The following is a 17,685-nucleotide window of genomic DNA, read 5'->3' as shown; positions in this document are numbered from 1 at the left end:
TGCCTCTTATGTTACTTAAATGTAAGACTTGTGTTCAACATGGATGTTTGCTGGGCCTCCCTGTGCCTGCTCCTCTGTGTTCAGATGATTAACTCGTATTCAAAGAAGTACATTCAGTCTCTGTGGTTCTTTTGTTTTTAAATGCAGCTTGAAGCCAATTTCAACTAAATTGGTTCTTGTAGTTTGTGCTATGTAAGCTGACTAATTATTGACATTTTGAGAGCTGGCAGTCTCAGAGATCACACATCTTCAATGATGAAAAGTGGTGAGTCATCGTCTGCTGCTTGACTTTGAACTATTGTTTTACTGAACTGAGACAATTAAGCCCAATTCAGATCTGTTTATCATTCAAAGGCTCACATGTGGAAGCTACAGCCAGCTGAGGGACTTTTGATATATCTGGGTTGATCGAACTGTACAAAAAAACAGAGTTATGCACCGGACTATTTCTTGGTTTCACATTTAATGTGCCGATATGAGAGCGGTATCGACATTCGTATCTAACTCCGGACAGAATGAGTGTATTTCCCAAATTGTCAAATTGTTCCTTTCATGTTAAAAGCAGCTTATTTTTGTTCCTGTTAACGTAGACTTTGATAGTTCACTTATGTGCTGATGTTGTGTTGATTAGGCCTGTGACAATGTGTCTAATTGTCAAATAGTTTTTTTACACAATAGAGGTTCCTTTGTTTAACCGCAATTAATTGCTAACATTAGCAATGCTAGTTGTTAGCACTTGACCCTAAAGACGTTCATAGCAACAGAAATGACGTGGGGGCGTACAGTTAGAAAAAATGGCGTTGTTTACTTCATAGGCTGTGTACCTGTGTTACTACCATTGACTGTAAATTAGTGGACAGAGCGTGTGTGACGTCACCCATTGGTTTGTGGAGATCTGCCATGAGCCGTCAAGTTTGCCGTTACGGGCGCAGCCATCCTGGTTGCGGATGTGACGATTTTAGACGAGAGGGAGGAGTGAGGGAGGAGCCCTTACACTCTGCGTTACGATACACACTTTCACTGGCAATCAGATCATAGCCACGCCCTAAAACACCCCCCGCTTTATCGCCAATTTTAAAATCAACGAGACCATAATTCAAAAAATGAAAAGACTTAAAACTAGCGATTGAGACCATAAACTCATTATGAAAATGTTTACTGAGGTAATAAATCAAGTGAGAAGTGGGTCACTTTCTCATAGACTTCTACAGAAACCGACCTCCTTTTGTAACCGCACGTGTCTCCCCCTGCTGGAATTCAGAGAGAATGCAGCTTTAAGGCACTTCCGCATTTGCAGCAATTCGCCGAACCGGATGCGTTGTCCATTAATATTTACAGTCTATGGTTACTATATTATCTGGGTCACATGACAGTGATAGATTCAAGATTCAAAATCCTTTATTAATCCTACAATGGGGAAATTCACACTGTTGCAGCAGCAAGGGATAGGGGGAAAAGTACAAGACACAGATAAACAAACAATAAATACATATAAGTAAAGAGAATAAATAGTAAAATGTATTTACAGTATTGCAGTCACATTTATTAAAAAGATGATTCCTGGAATTCATTCAAAACTTGAATTTGTTTAAAAAAGTAATAAATAAATATTTTGAAATTTGACTGAAAAAGACAATTATATTGTTAATCGCAATTATTTCTGAGACAATGAATTGTACAGCACCATTTGGTATTGCTCCAGCTCTAGTGTTGACGGTTTTCTGATGACGCATACTGACCCTCACTAGGCCTGTCGCCCCTGTGCTCAGACTCGTCGTCGGGCTCCGAGGAGGAGGCGGGGCCAGGGGACGACATGTCAGCCATGGAGCACTGGATGAGCCGCCCGTCCCACTTAGGCCCCGCCCACCTGGGCTCCACCTCCTCCTCGTCTTCGTCCACGCAGAGCGGCGGCAGCGGCAACGCCGGGCGGCTGGCCGACTCGCTGGCGCACACGCACATCTCGCACCTGGCGCACACGCACCTGGGACACACACACCTGGGCCAGCTGCACCACCAGCAGAGCCACCTGTCGCAGTCGCACCACGGTAAGACTCTTTGGATCCTTTTTTTTTATATAAACACTTGCTTTTTACGTAATTTTGGGCAGCAAATTGTTAAAACCTTTATGTTACCATAAACAGAAAACAAATATATTTATTCACCTCTATTCACACACAATGAGGCATATTTTCAGTTGTATCAGGAACTATAGGCACTTAAGATCTACACAACAGGTCTACAAAATGAATTTTACAAGAAATTCTTCATAGGGAAACCAAAACCCAAATGACTACATCTATAGACTATTTCCAATTTATATGATATTACACTGACTCGCTTACCGTTTTAATGTTTCCAGATGTTTGACATCAGGACGATGAGCTGACAGAACTGACAAGTTGAACGTTGTCCAATTAGAACAGACCCACCGCGGTGACGTTTTTTGGAGCTGTTCTATTTAATAGTCGACTTGGAAGAAAGCGAACATTTTGACAATACACTCCATCAACACAACAGTATGTGGAGTTAAACTGGACGGGCCCAACAACCTCTGAATAGTTCTACTTGTTGTTAAATGTGAGCGGCAGCCAACTTTTATTGTCGGCAGGATCATTTAAAAGGCAACAGCGACTACATTGTGCGTCTGCTCTATTTCTGATACCGCGGCAGCAGAAATTTTGCCGTGGCGGGCCGCCACGACAGAATCAACATAGAGGAAACACTGACACCTGCATGTGTGCGTTCAGGTATCGGCCACCTGTCTCTGAAGAGGAAGGGAGCTCTGAGTGTAGCAGAGAACGGAGGATCTCTGCGACGGTCCTGTGAGTTTGGATCTGACATGCTGTGGCCACCGCCGCTGGAGTCAGACGGTACGTCCGACACATAAACAATTAAATATCAGCTGCAATAAATACAACCTTAGTCAAATTTCCAGGAAAACAGACCTCTGGTTTTTGATTTTAGGCCAAAGTCAGACAAAAGATCTGAAACTACTGATAAACTTAAAAAAAAGAATAGATATATAATACATTTATTAGAGCAACGTTTGACTACACTGTGCTATTGATGTTAGGATAGTTATTGACAAGCTTCTTCATCTGATAAAATGATTTGCTTTATTATTTATTTCTGTATATTTGTGTTGAAGGAATCAAGTTGAATGTCACCTGATTCATGATTGGCAAAGCAGGTTTTGTTTCGAAGTGTTACACTTTGTATCATAACGTGCTTTCATTTGAGTATAAGAACACAAAGGAGTTATTATTTCGAAACAGGTATTGTATTGAGTAGATTCGCTGCAGGGATGTGACCCAGCTTAACACAGAAACATCATAACGTGTTTAAGTGTCTATATAAAACAAAGCACTTGACACACACACACACATTAGTCACCACCTACCTCTCTCCGTCTGCCTGCCTCACTCTCTCCCTCCCTCGTCTCCCTGCAGAGAATCACTCGGCCCCCCCGGATGTGACGGGCTACTCGTCGGACTCGCCCCACTCCCACACCGAGCGTCACCACATGGCCAATATGGGAACCATTGCCAGGAACACGCAGAAGTACGGCAACGCAGAGCGCATGGAGACGGGCGATGGTAAGAGTCACCGTCGCACCTTTTAGCCTGCTCCCAACCGGAGCCTCTGAATAAAGATACTGAAGTCAGGTCAAAAATAGAATCTCCTTAATCAGGAGGTGAGCTCAAATTGGACCATTGCCGTAGAGAACTGACCAATTACTTTGTGTCTGTTCATGTCACTCCCCTGGATGAACAGATTGGACTTTTCTTTGTTTTTTTTACCTTTTCATGTGTGTGTTTTTTTTGTTTTGTTTTTTAAGGAAAGCTGTTCTTAATCAACGTGCTTCACAATCATGCAGCTCACAGTTAGAAAACTGAACGACCGCAGTCTGTAGCAGCTCCACAAGAGCAGCCGAGAGCCTGAAAGCCTCGCTCAAGAAATACAGTGTTTATTATTCAGTTCTTTCCCGTGTTTTGTAGAAGCCATCTAGAGATTTGAACCAGCGATCTATCAGCAGTCACTATCTAAAAAAACACTTGCCGTAACACTTGAAGTTTGAAGGAATTGTTAGTGATAAGACAATAAGGACTGTCTTGCAAGCAACCCAGGCCACCACTTTTTATTTTCCACTTATTCTAAAACATTAGCCTAAAACATGATATCCTTACCCCGTGTGTATAAGATAAGCTAAAACTTAATTTATCTCGAGGGGAATTGTTGTGCAGCAGTTGCAGTACGAGTAGGAAAGAGTGCAAATCATAAAGAGTGCAAATAGAACAAAATATAAGCAACAAAGATTATCAATAAGGTGCAAAAAACCAAATGTATGTGTCTGGGGTTTTTACAGGTGTTCCAGTCAGCAGTCGCGTGTCAGCTAAAATCCAGCAGCTCGTGAACACACTGAAGCAGCCTCGCAGACCTCCGCTACGGGAGTTCTTTGTCGATGACTTTGATGAACTTCTGGAGGGTTAGAAACCGTCTCTGATTCTGTCTGTCTGATTTGAGTTATCCAATCTCTCTTCATACTTTGGAGTCATGAGTGATTCTCTAGATGGTTCCTTTAATAACACTTGTGTTGGACAGGTGAGAACCCCCGCGTGCTCCTTCAGGTGTCCGACATCCACCTCACCTCATTCTGCCGAGGTGTAAAAACAAGTGTTTGTCAAAGAGGAAACACCTGGAGACACAACACAGTGCTGACGTGTTAAAGGGATAGATCGGATCTTTTAAAGCGTGATTGTATGAGCTACTTCTCCACAGTCTGTGTGTTAGCTACAGTAGATGGCGGTCGGCACGGGAACAGTTTGGAGATTCAGGCAGGAGTACCAACACCGATGCTAAACAATGTCTTGCTGTGGACGGGGGGGGCAGCAGATATACATTTTAGACCCCTAAAAAGATCTACATCAGTTTAAGTGTATGCTATATTTAGAATATTTGGTAACACTTTACTTGAAGGTATCTACATAAGAGTGACATGACACATGAACCCTAACCCTAAAACCGAATGACACTTAATGACAGAAGCGTTATGTCATAAATGTTTATGACATGTTTATGACACGTTCATGACAGTGTCATGTCACTGTTATGTAGATACCTTCAAGTAAAGTGTAACCGAATATTGTCACCGCTTTACCTTGTCATCAGACAGCCCTTTACGACAGGGGAACTGAAGCCGTTATTTCTGCTCTCTTCAAAGCCACCAGACTCCTTTGACAAAAACAGTCATTTTACCCCACAGAACTCCTAGTCTACCGCTGCCTTTAGTTGGTTCCTAACCCGTTTAAACACAGTCACACAATTACACAATCAAACTAACATTTGGAGGCAGCGGTAGAGCTCCCATGTTCTGAGAGGTAAAATGACCTCCCAGACTCCTTTGTTTTTGTCAAAGGAGTCTGGTGGCTTTGAAGAGAGCAGAGATAACGGCTTCAGTTCCCCGTCGTAAAGGGCTGTCTGACAGCAAGGTGAAGAGGTGAAAACATTCTAAATATAGCGTACACTTAAACTGATATATATGTTTTTAGGTGTCTAAATGTGTATATCTGCTGCCCCCCCCGTCCACAGCAGGACATTGCTTAGCGTCCGTGTCGGTACTCCTGCCTGCTTCTCCAAACTGTTGCTGTGCCGACCGCCATCTACTGTAGCTAACACACAGACTGTGGAGAAGTAGCTCATACAACTACACTTCAAAAGATCCAAACTAACCCTTTGATATTTACAAAAGTGTCAGTGGTCAGCTAATGTTCTCTGAATAAAAACTTTAAAGGCCACCCAAAGCTTTTTAGACATGTTGGTAGAAAAAAAAGTGGCTCCTATTTATCTGTTGTTAGTCTGTAAACACGGATAGAAAGATACATATGAAGGTTTTAATGAGTATTAACTGTAGATTAAAATGGAAAATGTTCTCACCTTATAATTGTGCTAAACTCACATTTATTTCACTGCCTTGTGTCAGTGTAAAGACTGACTTTCATCTCAAGAGTCATATGGAAGAGATAACAGGGACCAGATGACGATCCGCCTGGTTCATATACAACAAAAAGTATTGTTTAAAATGTATAATGTAGGAATCTTGATCCCAGACTTCTCTGCAGATCATTACGTCTGCTGTGTGCTTGGCTCTCACCATCTGGCTGCATTTTCACTCTTTGTCTCCTCATTTCTAATCTTTAACTGTCTTCTTTAGAAACCTTGCATTTTAGACTAAAGTGCTGTCTACTGCAGCTGTATGGAAAAAGTCAGCGTTGTAGTGTATTTTGGATACATTTTTGCAATGTGTAAATACTTGTGTTGTGTGCTCATACGAGATAAAGTACAGATTAGGGTTGATGTAGTGTAGGGCTGCACGATATGAGAAAAATATGCGATAACGTTGAATATCGCGATAACGATATTACTTGCCAACAATATTAACTATATTACTTGAACAGTGAATTGAATATAAAAGGCAGCACTAAACAATGAATGACCTTTACATTTTAAAGTGCAGTTTTCTACTAATATTTTCGGTAACACTTTACTTGAAGGTATCTACATAAGAGTGACATGACACTGTCATGAACACATGACACTGAACATGAGCCCTAACCCTAACCGTAACTTGTCATGACAAAAACCGAATGACACTTACTAAAAGAAGCGTTATGTCATAAACGTTTATGACTTGTTTATAATGTTTATGACACGTTCATGACAGTGTCATGTCACTCTTATGTAGATACCTTCAAGTGAAGTGTTAATATATTTTCTTTCAACTAACAAAAAAAATCTTTTGAGTGTCTGCCACAGCCTTTCGCGATGTGTTCATTGCGCCTGTTGATATCGCGATGACGGGAAAAAAAAGAAAGATACATTGTGCAGTCCTAATGTAGTGGATAAGTCACTCTGGAGCCACGTTTTATCCCAATGGCTCAAAGTTTGAATCCTTCCAAATCCTTCCTGTCTGCTGCCTCGAAACTAAATATTAGAGGGATATCAGCTGTCCACTCACACATTTTACATTCCCACAGTACATCTGTGTTAACAACAGATCCACCGAATTCATTATGAGTGGATTTGAGTGTGACTACAGCTTCTTTACAGCCGTCTCACTGCCACTGGCTTCGGCTAAATGTTTCCATGTGGTGTTTTTTTTCCTCCCGAGCGAAACAAACCGTGAAACACTGAAGGTGTGTGACCTGATGACACTATCTGTCTCCTCATCTCCAGTCCAGCAGCCGGACCCTAATCAGCCGCGGCCAGAGGGGGCGGAGATGATGCCGGTGCGGGGCGAGGCGCTGGGCGTGGTCACCAACTGGCCGCCGTCCCTGGAGGCTGCTCTCCAACGCTGGGGCACCATCTCTCCTAAAGCCCCCTGCCTCACCAGCCTGGACACAGCAGGGAAGCCCCTCTACGTCCTCACATATGGTAACCAGGCGCTCTTGTCCTTCAATCACTCATTTACATTATGTATTTGTGCAGCAGTATAATACGATCATCAAAGAATTCAAACGTATTCTCCTGTTGCACTCACTCCAAGTGGTTCTGGATGCTTAAATTGTAAAAATAACAGTGAACTTCTCTGCAGTTGAGATAAAAAATGAAGCTTTTAGGGGCTTGTAGAAAAACAAAACAAGATTCCTCGCTCTCATCTGCTGCTTATATACAACTTAGTCTGGCATTGCCAGACCTTCCTGCGCAGCGCTGCTGAGGAGGGTCTAGCTAGTCCACACAGCATTCCAGGATGGGAGATCTCTGGTTTATTGGCATTTCACGGATTTGAGGTTAACAAGGCCTGTTCTGAGTCAGCAGATCTGCGAAGAAGACCTACATGGGTTGGTTTTGTTTAATATGGGTGAGGGTCAGGCTGGGTGTCCCTTCAAATTGTTCTGTTGCTAATACCCAAAGGATGCTGTTTTCTACAGTACATTTATTTTCTATTTAACAAAATACCTCTTAAATGCATCCCTCTCTCCCTCCTCCTCTTTCTCTCCCTCTCTCTCTCTCCCTCCCCCTCTTTCTCTCTCTCTCTCTCTCTCTCCCCCTCTCTCCCTCCCCCTCTCCCTCCTCCTCTTTCTCTCCCTCTCTCTCTCTCTCCCCCTCCCCCTCTGTCTCTCTCTCTCCCTCCTCCTCTTTCTCTCCCTCCCCCTCTTTCTCTCTCTCCCTCTCTCTCTCTCTCTCTCTTTCCTCTCCCTCTCCCGCCTCTCTCTTCCTCTCCCTCCCCGTTTCTCTCTCTCTCTCTCTCTCTCCCTCTCCCTCCCCCTGTTTCTCTCTCTCTCTCTCACCCTTGTGTCCTGTGTCCTGCTCCCTGCAGGGAAGCTGTGGTCTCGCAGCATCAAGCTTGCCTACAACATCCTCCACAAACTGGGCAGCAAGCAGGAGCCCATGGTGCGACCGGGGGATCGGGTGAGTCACACTCCTCCACCAACTCACGTGGCTTTCGGTTTCTTTGTGCTGATTTTATTCATATTTTGTTTGTGTTCATTTGCAGCACTCTCATGTCTGTACACATGAAACCACAGCCATTAACAAAAACATTAACAAAAATTCGCCAACAGCACCTCTAAAGATAACTCATTAACACCTTATATCTCATATGTTTAACCTGTTCAAAAACAGTGTTTTTTGTTTAACCTTTGCACAGAGTCAGGATAGCCGTTTCCCCCTGTTTCCAGTCCTTATGCTAAGCTAACTGTCTGCTGGTTCAATATGAATCTTCAGATACGAGAGTGGGGTCGATCTTCTCATCCGACTCTCAACAACAAAGCAAATAAAGTTTTTTTTTTTTTAGCAGAATTACATTGTGTTGTTCTATCCTATTCGATATTCCCTGTGTTTCTAAGCAGATTTTCTATGCTATTCTGATAAAATGTTCCCCTTCCCAAAATGTCAAACTATTTCTTTAAAGGTGCTGTAGGTAGGATTGGGAAGATCCAGGATTTAGCCAAAAACTTCTCAGTCCCTCCCCCCCCTTTCTGCTAAAGCCCAAAACGGTCTCCTAAGCCCCTCCCCCCACAAGGGAGAATGAATGCGTGTGCATGAGCAGTGATTGACACACAGTTAGACACCCCCCCTGGCCCTGATTGGTGCATCTGAACAGGGAGCTGTGGATTTTTGCAAATCACACTACAGGCTGTAGGTGGAGCCAGAGGAGCCGGATATTTTTTATTACCTGCTTCATGTAGTTCTACTGGAACATAGGGTCAGTTTCAGCAAATATGACAGAAAGGTAGTTTTATAAAGCTTACCTACTGCACCTTTAAATACAGCTTCATAATTAGAATTATACCACAACCTCTTAACCACAAACGTATGATTCATTGTTTTGAATTCTCTCTGACTCATAGAAGGGTCATCCGGGTTAGAAGTCATCTGACAAATGAAATGAACACCAGCTTTATTTAGCATACAGATAAATAAATGAGTTTGTTGCTTAAAAACTCTCAATTTACTTTCATAGCCCTGAGAAATGGGTTGACTCGCCTTCAATACTCAATGCAGAAAAATGCTCCCATTTTAGAAACTGGAAAGGATCCAAACAGTTGTGTGTTTAATGGTCTAATCATCTCAGCTGGACTTGTGGGCCGTTATACCGTTATGTAGTTTAATTTATAATAAAACGTCATATTTTATAAACTCCATGTGTTTTATGTGCAAAAATCTTGATTTGTAAAGTAACTAATAATTAGGCTGTCAGATGAAAGTAGTGGAGTAAAACGTACAATATTTCTCTCTGAACTGTAGCGGAGTAGAAGTAGAACGTGGCATGAAAAGAAAAGACTCAAGTAATGTACAAGTACCTCAAATTTGTACTTGAGTAAATGTACGTTAGTTCGTAACGGTGTCTTTACAGGTCTCAGTAAAAAATCAATCAGACAGCTGCAGCTGATTCTTCTCGAGTCCTCACTAACACCAAGAGAGAGAGTAAAATACTTTTGCTGGTTTATAAATCATATTTCTCATCATATAATAAAGGTTTAGGGCCAAAATACATTTCTGATCTGCTACTACACTATGAACCATCCAGACCTCTCAGGTCGTCTGGGACAGGTCTGCTTGTTGTCCCCAGAGTCAGAACTAAACAGGGGGAAGCAGCGTTTAGTTTTTATGCTCCACATATCTGGAACAAACTCCCAGAAACCTGCAGGTCTGCTGCAACTCTCAGCTCTTTTAAATCCAGGCTGAAGACCTTTCTTTTTGATGTTGCCTTTCTTTAAATAATCGTTCATTTCTTATACTATACTGTATCTATATATAGATATATATAAACAGATATATATCTATATCTGTTTTTAATCTTTTTAATTGTTTTTAACTGCTCTTTAATGTTTTATGTAAAGCACTTTGAATTGCCCTGTTGCTGAAATGTGCTGTATAAATAAAGCTGCCTTGCCTTGCCTAGTTACATTCCACCACTGCTTCCCAGTGTCTCTGACCCCGGCCTGTGTCTCCTCCCCCCATCTCCCAGGTGGCGCTGGTGTTTCCTAACAACGACCCCGTTGCCTTCATGGTGGCCTTCTACGGCTGTCTGCTGGCCGAGGTGGTCCCCGTTCCCATCGAGGTCCCCTTGAGCCGCAAGGTACTTTATGAACAGGGGCGGGTTCCCCGCTCCCTTTCCATTGGGCTAGAGTGCTGTCAATCTGACCATTGAATCAAAGTACTGTCACCTGTAGAGCTTTAATCGGGCCTTAAAAGTTCGGCCCGACAAGGCCCGAGCCCGACAGCATTCAGCCCGAGCCCGACAAGTACATTTTGATTGACAGCTTTTTAAAAGCCAGAACCCGTTTACAGCCCGACATTATTCAAATGTGTGCACGCACACAGCTCTTTTGCCTTTTGTCAAGAATGAGTCATTTATAAAAAAATTAAACATCATTTATTCATGACTAACGGAGGCTATAGGCCACTTGGAAGTTGGAACAAAGAAATAAAATAAGTCCTCCAGAGGCCAGCCTCCCTTTCACCTCCTCAGCATCCATTTTCACGCTAATCGAAACGCATCACCTGACCGCTCATTTACCGCGCAGTCGGAGCCCGGCCCGAACCCGTGATAAAATGATAGAAGTGAAGTCCAAACCTGTCGGGTTCGGGCAAAATTTGTTGAAAATGAAAACAAGTGAAATCAATAATAAATGTGATATTTTATGTGATGTTTTTTTTAGCAGAATTACATTGTGTTGTTCTATCCTATTCGATATTCCCTGTGTTTCTAAGCAGATTTTCTATGCTGTATTCTGATAAAATGTTCCCCTTGCCCCCCTTACTTTATTATATGATATATATATTTGTTGGTCCCCCCTGTGCCACAGACAGTCCTGGAATCGTTCCTGTTTATGAAATCCAGACATAAATGTTTTTTACCTTGACAAAGTCACACCCTGTCACCTGGCTGCCGAACCAAACGCTCTGTAGCTTATCTGTAGCTCTCCTTTAGTTTGAGGATTAGTTTCTCTACAGGAGGGTCAGGTAATGAGATTTTTTTCACCGCGCTGCTGTGTAATGTTAATCCTCTCTGCCTCGTACCCGGGAGCTCCAGATGCCTGCTGTGTTTCATTTCAGTTGTGTTTGTGTGGGGACATCTCAGTGATACTGCACACTGTTGAAACAATGTTTTGGGTTTTCGGACTTAGCTTGTTTGCTAGCAACAAGTTTATCTGAGAAAATAATCCCGTCAGCGAGCAGGGAAACACGTCAGAAACAAGCCGTCACAGAAAGACTACAACTGTTGATCCTCCCACCATCACGTCCCGGCCGGGACCTCCTGGAAGTCCCTACTTTGACAAAAAAAAAAAATGTTTTTTTTAAACTGCCAATTGTATCACTGTATCTGATCTCAGCTGTTTCTGCTCACTCTGGAGCCTGTGTGAGACGCGGCCGGTCAGCTGCTGGTCTCTGCAGCACTGTGAGCGCAGGGTCGGCACGGTTACACAGTGATGACTGCGGCAGCAGAAATTGCTGCACGTTGGCCGCCTCTCTTGAACCTCCCCTTCCCCCATCCTGCATTTGTGCTGCAGGATTTTCCATAACATTTCGGGTTTGGGCTGAAGAAAGAGTGCAGCAGCAGTGCCGCACTTCTGTCAGCCACACCTGTGCTGCATGTGTCATGTTTTTTTTGTTGTTAAAGAAGATGAAACAACAGTGTTCAGTAAAATATGATTCCGCTTATTTCTACACCTGCATTTAAACTGAATAAGAATTTGATTCAGTGTGATGATTTCTGATGGCAAAGTGAGCGTAACTGTCTGCTCCCCACCCCCCCCACCCCCCTTCATCATCCAATAGGATGCCGGCAGTCAGCAGATTGGATTCCTGTTGGGCAGCTGTGGCGTTACCGTGGCGCTGACCAGTGACGCCTGCCACAAGGGACTGCCCAAGAGCGCAACAGGAGAGATCCCACAGTTCAAAGGTGAGAGTGAAAATCATCAATCATCGCTGGATTGTAAAGATGTTTCTCTGTGGGGGGAGGGGAGGCCTGTCTCAGGGCACATAATGAGGAAACTAGAAGGAGAGAAGAAAGAGAGGGAGCTTTCATTCAAAATGGACATGTTAACCTTTCGGAAAGTCAGACTTTAAAGTCATTCTAAACAATCAATTAAAAAACACAAGTTTTTGTGTGTTTGAAATGTTGACTTCACTGTTTAATTAAAGTTTGGGAATTTTGTGTCACTCTCAGTGTTGGAAGAACTACTCAGATCCTTTACTAAAAATACTCTATTACAAGTAAAACTCCTGCATTCAAAACATTACTTAAAGTGCTCATATTAGCCTCTTTCCGACCAAGTAGTTCCAGGAACGTAGTTATAGGAAAAGGCCACTTCTAAACAGTTCTACTAACTACTCTCCCCCAAAACCATTTTTTCCCAATTGCATTCGCACTGGCCAAGTGGCCATAGGGACTGGTAGGAGGGGTAAGGGAGTGATGCAAGCACGGCAACGGTCTTTATAGTGTTAAAATCAGAAAACAAATACACCAAAAAAAGTATGAACTAAATACTAAATCTAATGTATATAGCATATTTGTCATAATTTAAACAAGTCTCCCGAAGAGAAATGTATCTCTCTCTCCCCCCGCCTCTGCCTGCTGCGCTGTGGACGTGTGTGTGTGTGTGTGTGTGTGTGTGTGCGTGTGTGTGTGTGTGTGTGTGTGTGTGTGTGTGTGTGTGCGTGTGTGTGTGTGTGTGTGTGTGTGTGTGTGTGTGTGTGTGTGAGATGGCCAGCCAGCCGCAGGACACGCTTGTGGAGTTTAACTCCGAAAAGACAGTTAACCACAAGTTCCTGTTAATCTCATGATGGACATGTGTTGTGATATTTAAACAAACGAACCGTCAACGGCGAAATAAAAGCCTCTTATTTACGAGAGCGGTCTGAGAGACCTCCAGCTTAGCTTGGGGTCTCTGAGCAAGACTGGCCCAGCGACGAGCTAGAGGCCGGGGCAGGCGCCTGCTGGCTGTCGCCTCACTTCATGGAGCTCCGAAAACTTTGAAGCAAATTGTCAATTCGGCATCAGTTTTCGCAAGACTGCCTATATTCGAAATTTAAACAGTTAATTTCTCGCCCAAAACGTTGTCAGAAGTGAATTTAGTGATGAATAAGATGGCGAAAATTGTTAAAATTGTCCCGTTGTTGGTCTGTCTGTACCAGAAACCCGACCCTCGTTGACCTAGGTTCCTATGCTGAAAAGGGAAAAGAGAAAAGCCCCTGCCTTGAAGTAGGAGCTGAAAGAGTTACAGGAACTGCGGCCAGAGGGACTTAAAAATCCCCAAATTGGTCCAGTCCGAACACGAGAAAAAAAGGGTTCTGGGAATTTTATGTTCTAGGAACTGCAAAAATCCCACCGGTCGGAAAGCGGCTATTGTGCTTTTTGGCTTTTTTCCCTTTCCTTTATTGTGTTATATATCTTTTTTGTGCATGTTATAGGTTTACAAAGTGAAAAAGCCCAAAGTCCCCCCCCAAAGGGACTTACCATCTCCAACAGAAAACACTGTTCACAATCTGCTCCAAACAGCTCTATTGTAGTCCAGCCTTTACTTCAGAGACAAACGTGGTCACTTTGGAACACACGTTATAATGCTCACCTAGCTGCTAGCATGGCACGCCCTCATACTCTGCTTCTGACTGGCTAGTAGTCCTTACCTAGCTACTGTCAGGGCACGCCCTCATACTCTGCTTCTGACTGGCTAGTAGTCCTTACCTAGGTACTGTCAGGGCACGCCCTCATACTCTGCTTCTGACTGGCTAGTAGTCCTTACCTAGGTACTGTCAGGGCACGCCCTCATACTCTGCAGCTGACAAGCTATGTGCGACTCCCAACAAAGATGGAATAGAAGTGAGATGTCTCACTCTGTAGCTAAAACAGAGAGCTCAACACACAGGGTGAAAAGAGGAGCTGCAGCAATGTGCAGTACAACAAAAATATGGTGTTTTTTGAAAACTAAACCACATAAACCTATTCTGATATAACCTCTAAATACAGTTATGAACCTGAAAATGAGCAGAATATGGGCACTTTAAGTAAACGTCCCAGTATGTAAGTATATTCAGCGGTAAAAGTATGTATGTTGCAGTAAAATGTTCCCTGTCAGTGTCTTCCTCTTCTATCTGATGTTTCGGGATTAATATTCCTGCTGCATTTATGTGTATGTTGCATTTTCCTGCTGTAGATCTTTAAGGTTGTGCTCATTTTAACTTCTTTATACACAGTTAGGTAGTTTAATCTACAGCAATGCAACATATTCTAAAAGATCATTATGTTTGTAGCGTCGCTGTCCTGTGAGAACCACACATCTCTAAAAAGTTTTAACCCTTGTGTTGTCTTCCAGTCGACCTGCAACTTTTTGTTTTTCTGGGTCAAAATTTAAAACTAAAATTGGTCGACACTTTTCCCGACGTTTTTGTCACGTTTTTTCCAAGTTTTTTTTGTCACTTTTTCCAATGTTTTTGTCGGGAGTTTTTTTTTGCACTTTTTTGATGTTTTTGTTCTTTTTTCCCACTTTTTTGATGTTTTTGTTCTTTTTTCCCACTTTTTTGATGTTTTTGTTCTTTTTTCCCACTTTTTTTAAATCTTTTCTTTTAGACATTTTGTCTATTTTTTCAATGTTTTTGTATCATTTTTTTTCTTCAAAATGCTATAAAATTGAATAAAACACCCAAATTCAATGAGAGTAGTGAACTGATCATTTCATTTATGGAACCATCCACGTTATTTTTTTTAGTTTTTTGGAGATGTGGTTGAAAGAAACCCAAATTTTCTGATATAGAAACTTTTTGAAAACGGCTCAAATTTGACCCGAGGACAACAAGGAGGGTTAAACTCTTCATGGTGTCAGAAAAACAGCCTTGTTTTCAGCTTTGTGACGATGCATGTTCCAGCTGATCCGAGAGGCTTTATTTAGCTTTAAGAAGGAGGAGAATTTTCTTCATCCTTCAGATTGTATTTGTACTTTAGTACAGTATTTGAGATGAAATGAAGGTGTTTACATGTTTATAGAAATGTGTGAATTGTTGTAGTTCCTTCCTTTTTTTTCTCATTATTTTGGGTGACGTGAAACAACTGAGTCTTTTTTTTCTGGTTTGATTATTCAGATGATGAATAATAATAATAATAATAATCCCTCTCTGTCTCTGCAGGTTGGCCCAAGTTGCTGTGGTTTGTAACAGAGTCCAAGCACCTCTCCAAACCTCCCAGAGACTGGTTCCCTCACATCAAAGATGCAAACAACGACACTGCTTACATAGAGGTGAGCTAACAGGCTCAGCTGATAAATTGTGGACACTTCAACAGAAGCTGGGACCTCATCCTGTCTGTTGATTCACAACTGACATTCTTTGCCGATCTTTGCTGCATCTGCTGGAGATTTAATTACTCGTGTGGCTAAAATGTATGCAAGGTTTAAAAAAAAAAAAAAAAAGTGTCATCTTGAATTAACAAATTAATTTTATTTAATATAAGTTTCCGTATTAAGTGTCTCCTCAGTTGTCATCGCTGTGAAAAGCCACCAAAACGTTTAACTTCAAACCAGCTTTATCTCCTTATTTTAATTTGTAAAGTAAAGCAGCAAAGGCATACTTTACATCAACACTTGACAATACTTTAACGTACACTAGGTATGAAACGATTAGGCAATGAATCAATTAGTTGATGGACACAGTGCACCTTGATGACAGGTAGCGAAGGCCTCCATCTCGTCTGATTTCACTGATCCGTCTGTTTGTTTTCTCAGTATAAAACCTGTAAGGACGGCAGCGTGCTGGGAGTCACGGTGACCAGGATCGCTCTGCTCACACACTGCCAGGCTCTCACCCAGTCCTGCAGCTACACCGAGGGTAGGCGCACACACACACACACACACACACACACACACACACACACACACACACACAGCTCAGCCTCCCGGTCATAATTGAGTGATTTAACCCTTTTCTTCTCCCCCTCTGTCTGTAGCGGAGACCATAGTGAACGTTCTGGACTTTAAGAAGGACGTGGGCTTGTGGAACGGCATCCTCACGGTAAGACCTGCCTACTAGACAGGGGTGTCGGACTGGGAGGGGGGTGAATAGCTGTGGAATGTGGGGAGGGGCCCATAGAGAATGCCTTTCTACAGGGCCCAGAACTTAGTGCTACACCCCTGCTGCTAGAGGCCAGAGGTCAGGGAGCATGACATTCATTTCCTGTTTGCTTTTCACCCTCACCACTGATATCAGGGGTATAAGCAATTAAAGCAGGTTTAAGGTGTATTTGGTCTTTGGTTTATAATAGTTTTTAAAGCTTTTTATCTATATATTTGTATTTGACATACTGTAGCCAAAACCTGCATTTATGTATGTTATAACCATATACAGGGAATAATAACAATACCTCGTAAACTAGACACAAACAGGGTCAGAAATGTGTTAAATTTAGGGCTTTTCATATCGATTATGTTTAGGGCTGCAACTAACGATTAGTTGAATAATCGATTAATCTGTCGATTATTTTTTCGATTAATCGATGAATCGGATAAAAAAACAAAAAAGCATTAATTTACATCAACTCAATACATACTTACATACATACTTGTTGTTTTAGTTCATAGTTGTGTAAAGGTAAGTAACCCCAAAGAGCAGATACAGACAAAACACACACACACACACACACACACACACACACACACACACACACACACACACACGTTCACTTGAAGCTTATTCATTAAATTATTACGATCACTGTAGTAAGTGCAGGTTAAGTTCATTTGTACACCACATTCAAACACAGCTTAAGATGACCAAGTGCTATAAAAGAACTTTGAAATGAAATTAAAAAGTACAACACACACAAATATATTTGTCAACAATAACTGATATGGGACAAAGCACACAATATATACATGACAATAGATTGAAAAAAGAATGAGCCAAAAGAGGCGAGTGAATAGAAAACGTGTCTTTAGTCTTGCCTGCTTTACTACTGTTATTAACGAGCTAACGCTAGCTTGTCATGCTAGTCAAGCTGGATAAGGAGTAAACACCACAGCAGCACCAGAAGAGCTACTGGAGGGACGTTACGTTCCTCACTTCAAAACGGAACAAAAGTAGGATTCTGTAGTGACTTCACCCTGCTGTTGAACTCCCGTCCTCCTCATCAAGGACTCCAACATGTTTACGTTTTAGGTGCTGAATCATCACCGTGGTGCGCCTGTTCCA

At 42.3% G+C, this 17,685-nt stretch overlaps 1 protein-coding gene across 1 annotated transcript in view; it reads left to right on the top strand.

Annotated features, from left to right (window-relative positions):
- The window catches only part of LOC144537344 (disco-interacting protein 2 homolog C-like), an 85,391-nt gene that overhangs the window by 22,121 nt on the left and 45,585 nt on the right, over positions 1-17,685 (top strand). The window contains exons 5-15 of the mRNA XM_078281008.1: positions 1,749-2,045; positions 2,748-2,870; positions 3,450-3,596; positions 4,367-4,486; positions 7,234-7,431; positions 8,318-8,409; positions 10,472-10,582; positions 12,286-12,409; positions 15,631-15,740; positions 16,224-16,326; positions 16,445-16,509. Of these exons, the coding sequence (XP_078137134.1) occupies positions 1,749-2,045; positions 2,748-2,870; positions 3,450-3,596; positions 4,367-4,486; positions 7,234-7,431; positions 8,318-8,409; positions 10,472-10,582; positions 12,286-12,409; positions 15,631-15,740; positions 16,224-16,326; positions 16,445-16,509 (1,490 nt within the window). The remainder of the gene's footprint in view (positions 1-1,748; positions 2,046-2,747; positions 2,871-3,449; positions 3,597-4,366; positions 4,487-7,233; positions 7,432-8,317; positions 8,410-10,471; positions 10,583-12,285; positions 12,410-15,630; positions 15,741-16,223; positions 16,327-16,444; positions 16,510-17,685) is intronic.

The sequence above is a fragment of the Sander vitreus genome, chromosome 22 (assembly GCF_031162955.1).
Source record: "Sander vitreus isolate 19-12246 chromosome 22, sanVit1, whole genome shotgun sequence".
NCBI classification, from domain to species: domain Eukaryota; kingdom Metazoa; phylum Chordata; class Actinopteri; order Perciformes; family Percidae; genus Sander; species Sander vitreus.
Note: the sequence above shows the minus strand (reverse complement) of the source record. Positions and strands in the feature narration are given on the sequence as shown.